This window comes from Mesoplodon bidens (assembly GCF_964165515.1).
Source record: "Mesoplodon bidens genome assembly, chromosome: 1".
NCBI classification, from domain to species: Eukaryota; Metazoa; Chordata; class Mammalia; order Artiodactyla; family Ziphiidae; genus Mesoplodon; species Mesoplodon bidens.
The window spans coordinates 47,818,516-47,839,152 of record NC_138176.1 but is presented as its reverse complement, the minus strand read 5'-3'; the positions used below and the strand labels follow the sequence as shown (position 1 = coordinate 47,839,152).

At 42.0% G+C, this 20,637-nt stretch overlaps 1 protein-coding gene across 12 annotated transcripts in view; it reads left to right on the top strand.

Moving 5' to 3' along the window:
• LOC308623249 (WASH complex subunit 2A-like) overlaps positions 1 to 20,637 on the top strand; it is a 56,778-nt gene that overhangs the window by 19,988 nt on the left and 16,153 nt on the right. For 6 of the 12 annotated variants that reach the window (XM_081245377.1, XM_081245379.1, XM_081245375.1 and 3 more), the window contains exons 13-21: positions 123 to 183; positions 1,886 to 1,945; positions 2,344 to 2,517; positions 5,165 to 5,292; positions 6,329 to 6,415; positions 9,879 to 9,980; positions 11,538 to 11,669; positions 15,025 to 15,191; positions 19,953 to 20,055. In XM_081245377.1, the coding sequence (XP_081101503.1) occupies positions 123 to 183; positions 1,886 to 1,945; positions 2,344 to 2,517; positions 5,165 to 5,292; positions 6,329 to 6,415; positions 9,879 to 9,980; positions 11,538 to 11,669; positions 15,025 to 15,191; positions 19,953 to 20,055 (1,014 nt within the window). The remainder of the gene's footprint in view (positions 1 to 122; positions 184 to 1,885; positions 1,946 to 2,343; positions 2,518 to 5,164; positions 5,293 to 6,328; positions 6,416 to 9,878; positions 9,981 to 11,537; positions 11,670 to 15,024; positions 15,192 to 19,952; positions 20,056 to 20,637) is intronic. The other 6 variants (XM_081245378.1, XM_081245376.1, XM_081245382.1 and 3 more) reach the window with 2 other exon arrangements.

The following is a 20,637-nucleotide window of genomic DNA, read 5'->3' as shown; positions in this document are numbered from 1 at the left end:
ATTTTCTGACAGAACAGTAACTATGTAGCTTTAAACTTTACAAGGCACTTTTCTTTAGACATCTTTACTGCAGCTCCATTTTCCTCTGCTATTCTGAACTGTGTTGTATACTTTATTACAAGCAGAGTGACCTCTTCATGGATGCCCCTCAGGATCGGGGAGCTCGAGCCTCTGTTAATGAAGGTGAGCGTGGATTGATGGTGCCTGTGCTTCTTCATGCACAGATTTCCAGAACTGGTTACCTCCCATCAGGAGATGGAACCCTTGAAGTTGTTCCCAAACCTTGTTTCTGTGTTAGGCAGGAAGCTGTTGTGTTTGCCTTGATCTAGTTAAAAGCTGTTCCTTTACACTAATTCACGTCTTGGAAAAAAAACAAAAAGTACCATCTGTAAACCCACATCACAATTTTGTCTCTTTCTTAGAGAATTCAAAGTCAACCAGCGAAAGCACTCCAGCAGTGTTGAGGATATTTTAATTTAATCAAGTTTAGTTCAAAGAAACATTTCTGAAATTCTGCACATAAGTTGGAGATCAGTAATTCCTCAGCCCAGTGTGCATTAGAATAATTTGTGGAATTTTTAAAAAGCATCCATAAGCTATTTAAAAACTTAAAAATTTTATTCCATTAGGTCTGTGATAGTTCTTGGGAATTGGGAATGAGTTATTTTAAGTGACTTGGTCTCCCCAGGCCACAAGTTGTCAAATTTTAGATCTATTATGATGCTGGCTGACCTGATTGTCTTGAGGTTCCTGCTCTCCACTTTTTGGCATCGGTGACTTGCCTAGTTTCTTGATTTCCTGTTTTTGTCTTCATTTCTGTCACTGACATCTCCGATATTTTGCTGTTCTTTTTTTTTTTAAATAGATTTATTTATTTATTTATGGCTGTGTTGGGTCTTCGTTGCTGCGCGCGGGATTTCTCTAGTTGCGGCCAGCGGGGGCTACTCTTTGTTGTGGTGCACAGGCTTCTCGTTTTGACGGCTTCTCTTGTTGCAGAGCACAGGCTGTAGGCACGTGGGCTTCAGTAGTTGTGGCTCGCAGGCTCTAGAGCACAGGCTCAGTAGTTGTGGCACACGGGCTTAGTTGCTCCACGGCATGCGGGATCTTCCCGGACCAGGGCTCAAACCCGTGTCCCCTGCATTGGCAGGCGGAGTCTTAACCGCTGCGCCACCAGGGAAGCCCATTGCTGTTCTTTTTTACTTGCTTATTCTCATCAAACTGGACTGGATGGAGTCAGAACTGTCGAGCCCTGCTTGCTCTGTCCCTTGCCTCCCCCATTTGTGCTCTACATCTTCCTTGGCCTCCCCAGCCGACCCCAGTGTTATAGCCTGCCCAGAGTCAGTGATCTTCCGTGGGAGTCACAGCCTAGATTGATTTAATACCAAGAAAAAAAAGTCATGACATTGGTAGGGAAGACGATACTAAGGAATTTTAAAATGGCTCTTTTAGGAAAATCAGTTAAAAAATTTTTTTTTTATTGGGGTATAGTTGTTTTACAGTGTTGTGTTAGTTTCTACTGTACAGCGAAGTGGATTTCCCTGTGCTATACAGCAGGTTCTCATTAGTTATCTATTTTATGCATATTAGTGTATATATGTCAGTCCCAATCTTCCAATTCATCCCACCCCTGCCTTTCCCCCCTTGGTGTCCATACGTTTGTTCTCTACGTCTGTGTGTCTGTTTCTGCCTTGCATATGGGTTCATCTGTACCATTTTTCTAGATTCCACATATGTGCGTTAATACATGATATTTGTTTTTAGGAAAAATGAGTTTTAAAATTCTCCTATTAGCTGTGTATTGTATTGCGCATATTTTAGGAAGGTGCATTTAACAAGGAAAGTTGTTTTCTCTGTTGAAATGTTATCTCTCTGTTTCTCATTTTAGCTTCTTCATCCTCCAAACCTGGAAAGAAAATCCCAGCAGGAGCTGTTTCTGTATTTTTAGGTATCATAACTTAGAGTTTGTTTTTAAAAAGTATGTACCTGTCGTTTTGTCATTTTTAAGATTGTCATCTTCAAAGGACTGACTGGGGAGGAGAGTGTGAAGAACTACAGAGGGCATCGAAGAGTGAGAGCTCACTTAACCTGTGTTAGCTCATATTACCTTAGAAATCAGTGGCCTTGGACTTTTTTCGGTCTGAGTGATCAGTTGATTCTGCACTGTGGGACATTCTATATCAGTAAAGGATGGAGGTTGTTGGGTCCTGTTAATGTGTTTTGTGGATGAACTGAAACTACAAGTTCTGGGTGGTGGTACTATTTTTTTCTTTTCCCCCTCCTGTAAAGTCAGGATGTGCACCCACCCTGGCTCACAGCTGGTTTGTCTTGTCCCTCCACCCACAGGGGACACTGATGTGTTTGGTGCCACCTGCGCTCCATCACTGAAGGAGGCCCAGAAGCCCGAGCAGCCCACTCCAGGGAAAAGCTCGTACCTCCCAGCACCTGCTGGCCTCTTTGATGATGACGACGATGATGATGACTTTTTTGCAGCATCCCGTAGCAAACCTCCCAAGACAGGTACTGCTCCATCTTCTGTTTCTGGGAATTCAGCCAAATAAAGAATGTTGACCTAGGGGAGTTCCCTGGTGGTCTAGTGGTTGGGATTCTAGGCTTTCATTGCTGTGGCCCAGGTTCAATCCCTGGTCAGGGAACTGAGATCCTACAAGCCGTGTGGTGCAGACAAAGAAAAAAAAAAAAGAAAAAAAATCTTGACCTAAAAAGGCATGAAGTTCATCTAGTTCCTTATCTCTTGCAGTGCCAGAATCCCTCCTCAAGCGTTCCTGTCAGAGTTGTGTCATCTCTACTTAGATAGTTATGGTGCCTTGGAGGTCTGTATTTTATGGACCAATTTTTCCTGCTTTGGAAACTAATTACTAGGATTCTTATTTAGAGAGAAATCTGTTCCCCTCTAATATCTGCCCAAGATGCTAGTTTTGACCTTTTCAATTAGAGAGAAAGTTTTAATCACACTTTCTTCCAGAGTCCTTAGGAAAATACATGAGCATGAGCAGAATGTTCGTGCTAGCTGTTTAGTTCCCAGCTTCTCCGCTCTGTACCAGAAAGCCCAGGTGACCTTGACTTGCCCTTCTGTAACAGGGTTTTTAGCTCCTTGGCCACTTGGGCACTCTCCTTTCTTCTCCCCTCAAATTTCAGCCAGCTTGTTCATGAAGTCACTCCTCTGAATCAGTTGTTATTTAATGAGCAGATGTCTCTCCCAGGACTCTTGTCAAAATGCAGATTCTGATTCACTGGGTTTAGGGTGGGGCCTGCGATTCTGCATTTCTGACAGGCTCCCTGGTAGGCAGAGGTTGCTTGTCCATGGGTTGCACTTGGAGTAGCAAAGGATTGGGTTTATTGGTTGTCTTTCTAGAAAAGAAGGGTAGACCACTGAGGTGCACACAACTTCCAGCAACTTGAGCAACAAAGGGCTTTTTCTCCTAAGGACTAGGTGGACCAGGAAGCATCGAGAAGCAGGGTCTCTGGACTTAGCTCCTTTTCCAGCAGTAGGTGTGAAAGTAAAGACAGCAGCAAAAATGCGAGGGAACTAATAGCCGGGTTTTAGAAAGAGTGCAAACTGGACACATACTACGCTCACATCTAGGCCTACTGAAATGACAGTGAATAAAGGAGTAAGTGCCTCTCGTGGCTTGGAAGGGCTCTCACTTGGTGGGATTAACTGATTTGGAATCACAAGTAAGTTGGTGCCGCTTTCCTTGACAGCTGCTGTTCTCCTGGGACATGCGTGAATCAGTGCCCTATTGCAGTGACACACACCTCATTCAGCAGCCATGCTTGTGGTAGCGAAAGGTTGGAATCCCCCCAAATATTCATCTGTAGGGTAAATTATGGTCCTTCCATTTAGTGGAATTTTGTGAAGCTGTGAGAAAGAATGAGTTTTATGTGTGTTGACATGGGAAGATACCCTAGGTACATTGAGTGAAAAATGCAAATCATAAGACACATTCTTCAAATTGTGTTATTTATTACTTAGCCATATTTGTGAATAACTAGAGTTAACATGTTAGTATATCTTTTGTGGAAATTAGAAGCATGTATATCAAACTGTTCCTGCTGGCCTTGTTTGGGTTGGCAGGTGGGATTATGTGGGAGGTTTCCGTTTTTGCTCTTATATGCCTCTGTATAGTTTGACTTTTTATTTTTCTAAATTTTAAAAAAAGATTGATTATTTATTTATTTTTATTTATTTACTTATTTTTTTTTTTTTTGGCTGCATTGGGTCTAAGTTGCGGCATGTGGGATCTTCGTTGAGGCATGCGGGATCTTTTGTTGCGGCGCGTGGGCTTCTCTCTAGTTGTGGCATGCAGGTTTTCTCTTCTCTAGTTGTGGCATGCAGGCTCTGGGCTCTGTAGTTGTGGCGCATGGTCTCCAGGGCGCGTTGGCTCTGTAATTTGCGGCTCTCTTGTTGAGGTGCGTGAGCTCAATAGTTGTGGCGCACAGGCTTAGTTACCCCGCGGCGTGTAGGATCTTAGTTCCCTGATCAGGGATCAAACCCACGTCCCCTGCATTGTAAGGCGGATTCTTTACCACTGGACCACCAGGGAAGTCCCAGTTTAACTTTTTAAAAGCAGGAGCCAACTGTCACTTCTCAGATTCCTAGAGCGGTTGACTCTTAAATGATCTTTCTTTCCGTAGGTCTCTTTTTACCCTTTATGCCAGTCCAAACTACTCCAAGCATAAGGTACTGCTGCTTGGATAAGGGTGTAAGCCAGATGGTTAAACTGTCTGTCCTGCGTTTCATTGGAGTAGCTGTTGTGTTCTTTGAAAAATTCCAGTCTAGTCCACTTAATATTTCTTCGTAACGAATCAAGCAATAACGTACTTTTTCTGTTCATTCTTTGGGAGGGAAGAATTTTTTTTTTTTTTTTTGCGATACGCGGGCCTCTCACTGTTGTGGCCTCTCCCATTGCGGAGCACAGGCTCCGGACGCGCAGGCTCAGCGGCCACGGCTCACGGGCCTAGCCGCTCCGCGGCACGTGGGATCTTCCCGGACTGGGGCACGAACCCGTGTCCCCTGCATCAGCAGGCGGACTCTAAACCACTGCGCCACCAGGGAAGCCCTGGGAGAAAAGAATTTTTAATCTGTGAATTTCGTGGTGGGATTTTTGACCTCCGTGTAATTTTATGCTGTGGTCTCTTTCTAAAGACAAAGTCAAAGCCACTGCCAGTATCTTTGACGATGAGGAAGGAGATTTGTTCAAAGAAAAAGCGGCAGCTTTGCCAGAGGCTACTGTAAGTCAGACAGATGAAAACAAAGAAAGAGCAGAAAAAAAGGTGAGCAGGAGGGAAGACTAAACACGGGAGTGTAGATTTGGGGCATCTTGTTAATTCACTGGAACCCAGAGGGAAGTATTGTTCCTTTCAAGTGTATAGCAGACTTCAAACGTACAGAGAGTTGAAAGAATACAACAAACACCCAAATAACTAGCACCTAGATTCAGCAGTTGTTGCATTTTGCCTTCCTCGGTGGTCTTAACATCCACTGGTGATCTTTTCCTGAACCAGTTATCATGTTGGGTGGCGGGGAAAACAGAAGAATGTGGTTCTACTTCTACCATTTCTTCTATGTTAATTAGCTGGCATTCTTCTGAACAGAAGAGCTTTCTCTCCTCCTTCTTTCCTGCTTTTTTAGTATCACTATAGGATCATAGATTCGCTATTCGACATGTTATGATCCATTAACATCGTAATTCAAATTGACCTGTATTTGGCCAATAGGCTGCGTCTCCATCACTCTTTAAGCTCTTCTGGCTGCTGTCCCCTCCCTTGCTATCCTGCACAGCCTGAAACCCTGACCATCTCTGCCTCTGACCACCTAGGTGCCAGCATTCAGAACCCAGCAGGCTCCTAGGATGCCCACCTTAGGTTCCAGCTTAGGTACATGTCCCACTTGTACACTGTATGAGGCAGGCAGTCTGTCCTACCCTGATCCCCCAGATGTGCCCTCTGCTTTATCTTGTTTTTCTCTTTTCTCACAGTTCCCTTTGCCTGGAGTGTTGTTGCTTCTACCATCTCCCATATCCAGGTCCTGTCTGTCCTGAGAAATTTACTTTACAAGGACTGTTTCTTCCTTCATTCCTAGCATATACCAATTTTTAAATTCTTTCCCATGGTACTTCTCTTTTTGCATTAATTCTTTATATGCACTTGATACATGTCCAAGGTCCATGATGTTTTTATTCCTCTGCTGCATGGCCTGGGACCTTATCCTAGCAGAGATTCAGGACATCTTTTGAATGAATAAGTGAATGAACCCTCATTTTCAGGTGTCTGGCTTGTTAACTCTCAATTTTTTTTTTTCCCAACAAAGGTTACCCTCCCTTCCAGCAAAAATCTCAAGGCCTTGTCAGAAACAAAAACTCACAAAGGTTTATTTTCAGATGAGGATGACTCTGAGGTAAGGAATTCATTCTTTTTCTTAGTTCTGGGAAATAGTTCATGGATATGACGTTGGAAAGTATTTCTCATTCAGGTTGTTCTCAGTAGAGGTATAAGGCTTATTAAGTACTTTATTTCTTTCGTTGAAAATAATGTTTTGAGAACACATGGTCTATAGAAAGCAACATGTATACAATACTTTCACTGTTGGGTTTGAATCCAGTGAATCTCCTGGGAGGAAAATTCAGGATACTTATATTTTAGGCTATTAACTGATCCATAATGTAATGAGGTGCTTGTACGAGAACAGAAATCAACACACTGCTTCCTCTTTCAGTAGTCTCACTAAACAGTTTGTGGGCTGGCGCTGCTTTGCAGACAGCCTCAGTCCTCCAGGGCCCTGCCTAGAAGCACCTTTCCAGTGACGCAGGGACAACTCTCAGAAGCGTTACTGCCTTTTCTGGCTTCCACAGGCCTTGATCCTTTTAGAGCTAACTTTAGGCCAGGCTTTTAAGGGATCGGAGACCTGTCTCAGAATGTGTAATGGGCAGTAATCAATCCCCTTCACAGAGAAAGGTGGGAGGGAACATGGCAGAAATTTATGTGTAATTTCAAGAAATTACAAACTCTGGGTTAAGCTCTTGTGGTTATTTTGCACTTATAGCCAGGATGAGCATACAACTCTTTGGAGGTAGAGTGATCACTGTTGATGGAAATAAAATCTTGAGGCTTATATTTCATTGGTGGCCAGTGTGCAGAAGATTGGAATTAAGCGAAGTCCAGTTAAGCCAAACTCCTGACACATAAGTAGAGCATGATGGGGCCTCCCACTCTGGTCTTATCCTACACTCTTCGCTTTTTCATCATCACACACCGAGGCACTTTGAGATCTTTGGGCTGGCTTTTGCCCCTCTGGGAGTGCTCTTCCCAGAACTGGATAGCCCACTTCCTCACTTTTTCCAGTTCACTGCGAGGTCTCCTGCGACAGCCCTTTGCACAATAGCAAGCCTGCCAGCACACATCACACTGTGCTCCTTAGCCCCTCTTCTGTTTTATTGTCCCCACAGTATGTATTGCCATGTGACACTTCATGTCTGCTTGTTCACTGTCTATGTCCCAGCTAGAGTAAGCTCCATGAGGGCAGGATGGTGTGTTTCCTGCTTGTGTCCTTAACACCTAGACTAGTGTTTGGTATTGGGACAGTTGACTAAGTGAAAAAACCAAATGTGAGCAATTTCAGTGATTCAAAAGGTGTTCTGATTATTTATTACTATGAAACAGATCACTCCAAAACTTTGTGGCTTAAAACACCAATAAGTTTTATTACCTCTTATGGTTGTAGAAGTTGACTGGGCTCAGCCAGGCATTTTTCACTTAGGGTCTCTCATGTGGTTCCAGTCTGAAGGTGGCCAGGCTGAGAGTCATCTCACTCATGTGTCTGGTGCCTGGGTGGGAAAAACTCGAACAGCTGGGGCTCTTGGGAGGTCCGTCTCTGTCTCTGTGTGGTCTCCCAGCATGGCAGCTTCAGGGAAGCTGGACTTCTTAGGGTGTTGCCTCAAGGCTTCAAAGTGAGATCCCCAAGAGAGCTGCACAGAGGCTGTACAGGTGTACCTGGGAGATACTGCGGGTTTGGTTCCAGACACCATAATAAAACGAATATCTCAGTAAAGTGAGTCACATGAATTTTTTGGTTTCCTAGTGTATATAAAAGTTACATTTATATTATACTGTAGTCTATTAAGTGTGCAATAGCATTATGTCTAAAAAATGTATATACCTTAATTAAAAATACTTTATTGCTAAAAAGTGCTAACCATCATCTGAGCCTTCAGCAAGTCATAATCTTTGCTGGAGGAGGGTTTGAAATAGTTCAAGAATTACCAAAATTTGACAGAGAAACAAAGTGAGCAAATACTGTAGGAAAAATGTCATTGACAGACTTGCTTGAGACAGGGTTGCCACAAACTTTGAATCTGTGGAAAATGCAATATCTGCGAAGCACAATAAAGTGAAGCACCATAAAATGAGGTATGTCTGTACTGTTTTTTGTAACCTAGCCTCAGAAGTCAGCATTGTCACTTCTACCAAGTTCTGTTGGTTGAGGCAGTACAAAGGCCTGCCCAAGTTCAAGGGCAAGGGACACCAGCTCCACTTCCTGATGGTAGGAGTGTAAATGAATTTGCAGACAGGTTTAAATCCACCACCACAGGCTTTGTCCCATGTGTACCATCACAGATTGTTTTTATTGGATATTGTCGAGGTTTTTAGGCAAGGAGAAGTAAAACAATGCAGTCTAGGAAGAGCTTTGGACCAAAAGGATTGAATATTTACTCCTCCCTTTATATCTCAAGTGTGGAGCTAAAGTTTACCTTGTGGAATCATTTTGGGGAGGTGTTTAAGGTAATGGAAAGCCTTTTTTTCCCCCTAACACCAAGGAAGATATTAGTCAAGGGTCCAAAACAGTGATGTTGAAATTTGTTTTTGTTCTTTGTTTTGGTTTACTACTACTTTTTTTTTTTTTTTTTTTTTTAACACAGCCCTTTCTTTAAGTGAAATGTTGCCAATGCTTAAAATGCAGGAGAGGTATGGGAAGCCTGGGACTCCCGCTGTGTGTCCCCTTCTACCCAAACAGACCATGGGGACTCCATGGGGCCTAGGCAAAAACCACTGGGCTGAGTGGAGCTCTTCTCAGTTAATGAAGTCATTAACTCCATATTTGAGTAGACATTGATTCCATGATAAAAAAAAATTATCCAGAGAGGTCTTAGAAACTATGTTCTTGTCCTATTTGCCTGTCTCTTGTGTACTGAAGTTTCTCATCCTGAGGGAATAGTTATCCTATTTCATGTTTCTGATTCATGCAACTCAGTTTGCAGATCTTTCTTTGCATTATAGGCTGGCATTTTATAACATTTTGGAAATTTCTTCAGAATCTACCAGATCTTTCTCTAATTTGCAACATTTCCTAGCTGCCGTTCAAGAATGCCAAACATTTTAAAGTTAAAATTGAATTTGTATTTATTTAAAAGAAATCATATCATACTCTTATTATAGGAAAGAGGATATAACTAAATAAAACAGAGTCGTAGATCCAGTAATTTGTTAATCTAGCTTCTATTTCCATTATTAAATCTGTTTAATCTCTCTGATTCTCTGGACAGAAAAAGGAAGTTATTTTTTTAAGCGTGGTAGGAAGTTGATTGGAAAAATTTCCCCTGCCTTAATCATCCAGGTGAGAGTATCAAAACCTCTGGGTTCCAGTGACGCCACGTGGAGTTACATGTGGGTCTCTTCCTTCTCACCTGCACACAGTGAGGATGGACTGATGTGTGTTCCCCAAGGACTGTGTCAGCAAGCTTCCCTCTCTGACAAAGAGACCTGGATGCATGGCAGCCATCATGTCATAAACTTTAGTGTTTTATATCTGATACTTCAAAACTGCTATATTTTATTAACCAGGAACTTTAATCTTGATCCAACAGGATTTGTTTTCTTCTCAAAGTGTGAGTAAGTCAAAAGATGCATCTCTCCTGCCTAGCAAACTCCCCACCTCGGTCTCGCTTTTCGATGATGAAGATGAAGAGGTAAACATTGTTACTGCAACACAACATAATCAAGTTTTCCATTAGTAGAAAACCGTTGCTGATGTAGCTTTATAACCAGAGGCTCATACAGTAGAACAAGGTGATAGGGAAGCAGTCAAGCTTTCTGAGGCTTATATAACAAAAACATTTCAGTTTTTATTTCAGTGACTCCTTTCTTAAGTTCTCTTAACTGTACAATGGGCAGGGCCTTAGATTTCTTGACCCAGCTCTATGCAAGGCTTTGTAGGTTTCATTTTTAAAATCTTCCTTTAAGAAATACTTTTTAGGGGATGGAACCCAATGATCTACAAGAACGTCTTGGATAAAGTGGGAGTGGAGGGGAGAAGGCAACCATGTCCTCCTCTTGCTTCTCTTTCCCACGCTGGATGAGAGCAAAGTGGGAGAAAGAAATGAGAGGAAAGACCAACCAAACCTTTGCTCTTAGGCAGTATTGTGTGGTGGCTGAGCTCATGGGCTTTGGCATCAGAGCCCTGTGTTCATATCCTAGTTCCACCACATGCAAATCAGGGACCTTGGGCAAGTAACTTAACCTTTCTGAATCTCATCTCGCTTCATAGTATATAGGGTCATTGTGGCAGCTAAAACAGCTAATGCACAGCCATTGGCACAGTGCCTGGCACATAGTAAGTGCGTAGTAAATGTTAGCTCTGTCATTCATATCCCCAGTGAGTGCCAGTTCATTAGTCTCACGGCCTTTCCTACCTTCCCACACTTTCCTTAAAGACTCCCTTTATCCAGTCTTTACACTTCAGGACTGTTCACCTGCTGTAGTATGTTGTTAAGAGTGTTTTTCTGTCTAACTTGGGCTCGGGCCAAGTTCTATGGTTTTGTTCCCTTTACCTAAATAAAAGTACCTTAATACGTACTTTGGGAATGCCGTTGAACCTATAAGGATCAGCTCTTACTAGGCCAGTGATTTTATTTAGTAAATTATTTCTTAAGTTTGTATTGTCCCTTTGATATTAATCAGAAACTCAAGTCATTCTTTCCCTCTGTCCCAGGTGTGTGTCTTCCATAAATGTGAAAGAGTAGAGAAAGCTCCCTGTATCTTTCTCTTTATGCATTGGTCTGGTTTCTAATTCATAGAGAGAAAGGTGCAGGCTGCTGGCTGCCGCAGGGGGCTGTACTGCTCTCAGGCCAATTGCAGGCTCTGGACCTTCCCTAATGAGCATAGCGGGCCCGCCCACAGGAGGACTGGGCGGGGCCAGGTTCCCTCTTATTTCTATGACTGTCCTCACATTATTCCCTTTCCTGCTTCCTCCCAGGTGTTCCGCCTTTGAATTTTATGGTATCTTTTTCCCTTCTATGGATGAATATAGTTAGAGAAGGTTGTAGCCTGTTGTTGTAGGATTTATACGTAAGTGAGAAGTGGCATTTACTAGTATTGTGTGATTTTTTTTTCCCCCAAAAGGTGTTATATATCTTCTTCACTTGACTGGAGACGTATTCTCTACTAATTTGACATGAGAGAATGTCTTCAGTTTTTTGTTTTATGTGTTCAAGGTTGTCATACTCTTCTGCCATTTGTTTTTCTAGGATAATCTTTTTGGGGCTACAGCTGCTAAGAAGCAGTCATCATCTCTACTAACTCAGAGCCAAGAGAAAACAAAAGCCTCTGAGCTTTCCAAAAAGAAAGCATCTGCTTTATTGTTCAGCAGTGATGAGGAGGTGGGTTGAAAGTTATTTTCTAGAGAAGAGTAGGAGGTGGTTTGATGGATTTAAGAGTTACAGCTGTCCTAAACCTTTTCTTTTTCTGCCTATTTAGATCTAGTGAAGTTCGGTCACCAAAGACTATGTTCACAAGACTGTCTATTTTTGAAGAAAGATATTTATTGTAGTATATTAAAGATTAATCTTTTCAAAATGCTTAGGAATAAAATAAGTATCACCCTCAAATTATAATATATGCTAATTCAAATGAGTTAGGCCTTATTTTTTTTTAAACACCATTATTGGAGTACAATTGCTTTACGATGGTGTGTTAGTTTCTCCTGTACAACAAAGTGAATCAGCTGTATGTATACATATATCCCCATATCCCCTCCCTCTTGCATCTCCCTCCCACTCTCCTACCCCTCTAGGTGGACACAGAGCACCAAGCTGATCTCCCTGTGCCATGTGGCTGCTTCCCACTAGCTATCTATTTTACATTTGGTAGTGTATATATGTCCATGACACTCTCTCACTTCATCCCAGCTTATGCTTCCCCCTCCCCATGTCCTCAAGTCCATTCTCTACATCTGCACCTTTATTCCTGTCCTGCCCTTAGGTTCGTCAGAACCAATATTATTTTTTTAGATTCCATATATATGTGTTAGCATATGGTATTTGTTTTTCTCTTTCTGACTTACTTCATTCTGTATGACAGTCTGTAGGTCCATCCACCTCACAGCAAATAACTCAATTTCATTCCTTTTTATGGTTGAGTAATATTCCATTGTATATATGTGCCACATCTTCTTTATCCATTCATCTGTTGATGGACACTTAGGTTGCTTGCATGTCCTGGCTGTTGTAAATAGAGCTGCAATGAACACTGTGGTACATGTATCTTTTTGAATTATGGTTATCTCAGGGTATATGCCCAGTAGTGAGATTGCTGGGTCGTATGGTAATTCTATTTTTAGTTTTTTAAGGAACCTCCATACTGTTCTCCATAGTGGCTGTATCAATATACATTCCCACCAACAGTGCAAGAAGGTTCCCTTTTCTCCACACCCTCTCCAGCATTTATTGTTTGTAGATATTTTGATGATGGCCATTCTGACTGGTGTGAGATGATATCTCATTTTAGTTTTGATTTGCATTTCTCTAATGATTAGTGATGTTAAGCATCCTTTCATGTGTTTGTTGGCAATCTGTATATCTCCACTGGAGAAATGTCTATTTAGGTCTTCTGCCCAGTTTTGGATTGGGTTGTTTGTTTTTTTGCTATTGAGCTGCATGAGCTGCTTGTATATTTTGGAGATTAATCCTTTGTCAGTTGCTTCATTTGCAAATATTTTCTCCCATTCTGAGGGTTGTCTTTTCGTCTTGTTTATGGTTTCCTTTGCTGTGCAAAAGCTTTTAAGTTTCATTGGGTCCCATTTGTTTATTTTTGTTTTTATTTCCATTTCTCTAGGAGGTGGGTCAAAAAGAGTCTTGCTGTGATTTATGTCATAGAGTGTTCTGCCTATGTTTTCCTCTAAGAGTTTTATAGTATCTGGCCTTACATTTAGGTCTTTAATCCATTTTGAGTTTATTTTTGTGTATGGTGTTAGGGAGTGTTCTAATTTCATTCTTTTACATGTAGCTGTCCAGTTTTCCCAGCACTTTACTTTGTTAAATGATTGCTGTGCTTCGTTAATCAAGAACGGTAGCTAGACAAGGTAGGAGTGGTCTATGCTCCTTTAATTCCTTTTTTGTAAGAGTCTTAACAATGTTTCCATTTGCTATTTGGATATATATTAGCAGAGCCAATTGAGAGTATAGTTTAGCAGCTGTTCAGATTTAGCTGTACAGAAAAAGACTAAATATAATGATACTAAAAACTGTGAGCATTAAAAATCTTCCTATTTTATAATACTCTAACATTGTAGGTAAGTTATGAGGGTATGATGTAGGCAGATAAATGATAGATGTGTTCATTTTTTTAAATTGAAAGCAACTTAAAATGACACAACATAATTTGCTTTTTCTACTCAAATCTGTGAATTTATAATGGATTTTCCTTTTTTTTTTCTTTCTAGCATTCTTAGTGGGTTGTTCTCCCTATAGTAATGGCCAACCATCAGTTGAATTTTTTCTTCTGTAGTATTACTGTGGTTCAGGGAAAATAAAAATATTAGCTACAGCAGGGAGCAAAAGTACTTGCAGAGTAAAGATAACCAGGGTTCTAGAACAGTGACTCAGCTTTGACTGCCCAGTGGGATCACTTGGAGAACTTTAGAGAGTACTGATACTGGCTTCCACCACTGGAGGTTCTGAATTAATTGATTTGGGGTATGGCCTGTTACTGGAGGTTTCTAAGGCTCTTTTGGGGATTCTAGCATGTGGTCGCTGTTGAGCACCCCTGCTTCTAGGGGAGCACTTCTCAAACTATAACGTGTGAAGAAATCACCTGGACATACTGTGACAAATGCAGGTTCTGATTCAGAAAGTGGGGTAGAAATTCTGTATAACAGAAGCTGCTGCTTGTGGAACCCACTTTGATTTGCAAAGCTCTAGACTCCAGGACCACTTAGCAAGTGCTCAGGAGATCCTTGGTTTGAAGGGGTGAGCATAGCCAGGTGGGGTTTCCTTAACTGCTTTCTAAAGTCCAGATTCAGAATTTTGTGGTAAAAGGGTCGCTAGCAGCTTTCATTGTGTCTTGTTTACATTGCATGAGCTTTTTATACATTTTTTCCCCAGCTTGCTTTGGGATTTTTAAATTCAAATATCATTTTCCTCCAAAGTTGAGAGTTCTCCACTTTCTTTTCTTTTAAACATTCCTGTATCTTCTCATTCCCCTGTATAACTAATTTTGATCTCTAAAGTAGAGAAGTTCCCTTGTCCTAACACAGAACAGGACCATAGAGAGAGAAACACTGTGGCAGGTAGTGATGGAGGGAAACACCATAAGGTCTGGGAGGTCAAAGAACCCAGCTGTCTAGATTTGAGTTCAATGAAAAGCCTTGGACATAAGCTTTCCTCGAAAGTGATACACTTAGTTTAAATACAAGTTAGTTTAACAAATGTGAATTTTATTTTACTCCTCAGGTTTCTTTTCTTTTCTTTTTTTTTTTTTTTTTGTGGTACGTGGGCCTCTCACTGTTGTGGCCTCTCCCGTTGAGGAGCACAGGCTCCGGACGCGCAGGCTCAGCGGCCATGGCTCACAGGCCCAGCCGCTCCACGGCATGTGGGATCCTCCTGGACCAGGGTACGAACCCGTGTCCCCTGCATCGGCAGGCGGACTCTCAACCACTGCACCACCAGGGAAGCCCAATTCCTCAGGTTTCTTAATCTAAATGGCCAGAGGATTTTAACATATATTTTATCTTTTAAGGACCAGTGGAATATTACTGACTCACAGACCAACTCGGCATCTGACAAGTCTAAAGGAGAACTTAGGGACTCTGGGACCACCCAAGACCAGGAGATTAAGGCCGTGAAAAAGACCAGCCTCTTTGAGGAGGACAATGAGGATGATCTGTTTGCTATTGCTAAGGACAGGTGAGGCAATCATTGTAAGAAATCATTTCATCAGTGTCTATGGTAATAGGTGAAGGTATTTGATGTGCAAGATGTCAGCTGCTGGAGGTGACATGCCGATCATTCATCACCTGGTAATCATATAAACGAGAATGTCTTTGATTTTCACTTGCAAGTTATTCTCCCCTGGTACTGGGAAATGTTTTTCTTCATGGATCCTTACCTAATTTCTTCTACTTATCTTTTTTTTTTTAACCTTAAAATACTATTTTTCTTAGTTTGTTAGGGGTTTAAGTACAGTTTGTTGTCTCTTTTGTTTTTTCCCTGGGATACCCTAAAGAATGTAAAGTTTTGTCCAAGTTACTTAAGTTTGTCATTTGGATAGAAATCTGCTCAACATTGAGAAACATCCTGTTTAGTAAGATGGTTCTCTGCAGAGCTGTGCTGTATCACACCAGTTGCTGGTAACCCCTAGCTGGTCTTAGGTGCTCCTGCACGTTAATGCTTGGACTAAAGGGTGGCAGGTTATGTAGAGCAGTGGTCCCCAACCTTTTTGGCACCAGGGACCAGTTTTGTGGAAGACAATTTTTCCACGGACCAGGGGTGGTGGGGGATGGTTCAGGCTGTAATGCGAGTGATGGGGAGCCGCAGATGTAACTTCGCTCGCTCGCCTGCCACTCACCTCCTGCTGTGAGGCCTGATTCTTAACAGGCCCATGACTGGTACCAATCTGCGGCCCGGGGGTGGGGACCCCTGATGTAGAGTGAGCGTGGGCTGTGGTTGGTATTGTAATATGCTGCAGATTAGCTGTGTATTCAGAATAACTCCCTTGAAAATATATGTATTTTTCTCTTGAGATCCTTAAATGATTACGTTGAAATTTAACTGAATGGTAGTAACATAAAGAGGCAATTGATTGGACATGTAAACCCTATGCATTGGTGTGGTTAAGCTTTAATACTGAAATGATAGATTAAAAAATGTCTCATATTTCTGTCTCTGAATACTATGATCTCTTCAGATGTCGCCATTTCTACTTTGGGCTCCATGACTTCACCCCTGGGTGTATCTTGGGCCTCTGGTTAAGAATGTAAGCTCTGGAATCGCAATACCTGATACTAAATTCTGGCCCTGCCAGTTGCTCTCTGAATAGCCTTGGACAAGTTACCTAACCTCTCTGAGCCTGAGTTTTCTCATCTGTTAAACAAAAATGATAATAGTGCTTCTCTCATAGGATCATTGAGAGGATTAAATGAAATCCCAATATGAAATGCTTAGCACAATAGCTGGTACATTGTAAGCACGGAAATGTAATTTACTGTCATGAGTGTAGGGGAAATAACATTTCATTCCTTTATTTTTGTTGCTCTCTCTCTCTCCTGGGACTCTCTCCTTCCTTTCTTCCCTGGCCAGCTTCTTTTTTTTTTAAATGTTGTGCATTTTATTTATTTACTTATTTATTATTATTATTATTTTTGGCTACGTTGAGTCTTCATTGCTGCGCCCGGGCTTTCTCAAGCTGCAGCGAGCGGGGGCTACTCTTTGTTGCGGTGCGTGGGCTTCTCATTGCAGTGGCTTCTCTTGCGGCGGAGCACGGGCTCTAGGTGTGTGGGCTTCAGTAGTTGTGGCGCACGGGCTCAGTAGTTGTGGCTCGCGTGCTCTAGAGCGCAGGCTCAGTAGTTGTGGCACATGGGGCTTAGTTGCTCCACAGCATGTGGGATCTTCCCGGACCAGGGCTCAAATCTGTGTCCCCTGCATTGGCAGGTGGATTCCTAACCACCGCACCACCAGGGAAGCCCCTGGCCAGCTTCTTTTAAGACTCAGTTTAAGCCCTGTCTTTTGAGAAGCCTTCCTTAACCCAAACAGCTGAGAAAGATAAGAAACAGGGTTAGAGTCTAAAGCAAAAATGGCTCCATCTTCAACCCCCTGCCCCCAGCTCTGTTTCACTTGAGCATTTCCTACACTGTATAGTAGTTACCTATTTACGTGTGCAGCCCCTCCCTTTGCCCCCACCACACACATATGGTCACAGGTCTAGAGATCAGGAAACATGTTTCATGTGTAGGTCCTAGTACCAATTACACACAATATCCAGCTTTCAGCAATACTAGCTTTCATCAGATTCTCAAAAAAATCTTTTACAGACAACAACAAGTGCAGGAGAGGATGTGGAGGAATTGGAGCCCTCACACATTGCCGGTGGGAACATAAAATGGTGCAGCCACTTGGGAACACAGCCTAGCAGTTCCATGAAAAGTTAAACATGGAGTTGCCACATGACTCAATTTCAGTTTTTAGGACTATGCGTAAGAGAAATGTCCACCCAAAAACTTGCATGTGAATGTTTATCATAGCGTTATTCATAATAGCCAAAAAGCGGAAACAACTCAAAAGTTCATCCACTGTAGAACGGATAAACAAAATGTGTTATATCCACACAGTGGACTCTTATTCAGCAATTAGAAGGAATAAAGTACTGATACATGCTTCAATATAGATGAACCCTGAAAATATTGTGATAATTGAGAGAAGCCAGTCACAGAAGACCACATGTATGATTCTATTTGTGTGTAATGTCCGGAAGAGATAAATCCATAGAGACAGAAAGTAGATGAGTGTTTGTCTGGGGCTGAGGGGAAAGGAGAATTGGTAGTGACTGTGAACAGGTATGGGCTTTCACTTTAGGTTGATGGAAATATTGTCAACTTAGACTATGGTGATAGTTGCACAACTCTGTGAATATACTAACAGTCACTGAATTGTACACTACTAAAGGGTAAATCTTATGGTATGTAAATTGTAACTCAAACCCATTCTGAAAAAAGAAATAGAAGCTTTGTGACCCTAACAAAGTTGTGAAATACTGCCTTGTAAGCAGGGCACTCAAACATCCTTGCTTGTCTGGAGAGGCCTGCTTTGTGCCTGTCATTTCAGCCTGGTGATTAATAATTTTCCCTTTCACTCTCAAAAGTGTCCTGGTGTAGGCCATAAACTCTATAGTCATCTTAATGTGTTTTGACATCTGTCCCTTTTAATAAATCAAAATACTTATTACCCCATTATTTATAATGAGAAATACTTCAGTTCACTGAGCTGCATATTTTTCTTCTGAGGACAGATCTCCACGGGATGTCCACATTTAACCAGCAGGTGCCGAGGGTGTGGAATGAGATCCAAGGTTAAGGACTCACTGTCGTTATCTATTGTAACTATGTCCAGAAAGCTAACTAGCTTTTCTCTAGCTTAGAACTTCAGAATCTGGCATCAGATTATTTTCTGTGGGTAGCTTGGTTTGGGTTTTGATTTTTAGAAATTGTTCAGAAAATCATGCATAAGATTTTTCTTCTGCTATAGCAGCTTAATAAGGTTTTTGCTTTTTAGGCATCTGTTGTAGTTATTTTTGTAATATTTTGTGATCATCACTTAGTAGTCATATATTTTGGTTATAATTTGTGTACATTTTAATCAGTGTATATCCTTAAAGGCATATTAGATTTTACCTGACTGTGTATGGCTCTTTGTTTTTATAATTTCTTCAGGGTGTAGACCTAATTTTTTACTGTCCTTTAGTGTAAGTGTCCAGTGTAAGTATGCTCAACTATTTGGTTAGTTGTGTTCCCTAGTCAGTGATCCTTAGGCAATTTTAAGATGTAGGCAGACATCCAATGTTAAACTAATGAATAACCTTATATTATGCTTTGTTAATAATTAAACTTAGAGAAAAGATTATGATACATATACTTATGGGTATATATGCTGATTATTTTTAGTGTAAGTAGATGGATACTGAAATGACTAGTATTATTTTTATCTAGCTAACATTGAATTTGGAGTTTTCATTACTTTGATAATTCTCTAGTATGCTGCTAGTTGGGTGGTTCCTTACCACATAGTATAGAAACTAGAATATGACCCTTCTGTAATTAGAACACTTTCTATTTGGGACTGCCCACGTCCAGTGCTAGGCCTCCCTGTGTTTTTTTACTTTTATGATTCTGTTCCTTAAAAGGTCCTGATCAATATTTATTCTGGCAGACACTTATTGACTGTCCCTAGGGGCTGCTGTGGAAGCCTAGGTGAGGAGGTAGGTGAAGACAGGTGAGAGGAAGGTGGTGAGGAGAGCTGTGGCTGGATTTCAGCTGTGGTTGCCCAACATGGGGTAGAGATGGGTGAATATTGCTGTGGTGAACAGTGAAGATGAGCCGTCCCAGCTGCTTAGAGACTTTGTGTGGAGGGGATAGAATGGGATGGGTTTAGGGTTTGAAGGGAAGGCACAGAAGCCCACAGAGGCACTTGGAAAGACATGGTTAAGTGGCTGAGGTGGCACCAGGCCACAGGTCACAGCCTGAACCAGGTTCTGGCCCTGCGATCTCTTGACAGCCGCCTTCCTGACCACTCTGGAAATAGGCATTGGTGCTCCCTGGTTCTTCCTCTGCCATAGGAAATGGTGAGAGAGAATGCTACGTTTGTGAATGCTAAGTGTGTTGTGTGCGTTGGCAAAGCCAACAGCTAGTGCACCTACCTTGAGCCAAAAGTAACTGACAAAGGGACAAGATGAGGAGGGCCCCGGGCTTTTACAGAAGAATGCCAGACAGCGGGTGATGACTTACTAGACACAAATTGCACCTACTTCAAAGGTTTTTCTTGCTGCAACTGTGTAAGGTTACTGGATGACTCGGGCGTTTTGGTGGTAGGTGGGTTCCTGTAGGTGTGGCCTGGAAAGAATATTGTATTTTGTAAATCACATTTGCCTTTAATTTGACTCTTTATTTGTTTGTATAGCCAAAAGAAGACCCAGAGAGCATCTCTCCTGTTTGAAGATGATGGTGACAGTGGAAGCTCTCTGTTTGGCTCTCCTCCCACATCTGCTCCTCCTGCAGCAATGGTATTCTTAACCTCTTAGGCCCAGGAAGTAACCCTGAGGTGATGTTATGTGAATACTGATGCTTCCCTCAATCAGGTCCTAAAACCTGACCTTGGACACTGAGTCTTATGGAAAAACTCGTTTGCCTGGTTTTAGATAGACATCTTCTGGTTAGTGGTATTTTACAGACGAAGCACACGTGCAAAGCCTGGAGAAAAGGATTCCACATCATGCAGCCCCTTCAGTGTCAGTTGTAGGCATCTGAGTCTCAGGGGAGAGCAGGGGACAGCGCTGTTGCACTCCTTCTGGAGGAACTGCCGGGCTTAGCCCCGGTGGCATGGAATTCTGCTAACATTAGACCAGGCCAGTTAATGTACAGGTTATTCCTTACAGGAGCAAGCTTCCAGTACTAACGCTTTGGTCCTGGTTTATATTAATAGTGAATCAGTAAAAAGGAAGGAAGTTCTGACACAGGCTACGACATGGATGAAGCCTGAGGACATAATGCTGAGTGAAATAAGCCAGCAACAAAAAGACAAATACTGTATGATTCTACTTACACGAGGTACCTAGGGTAGTCAAATTCATAGAAACAGTAGAACT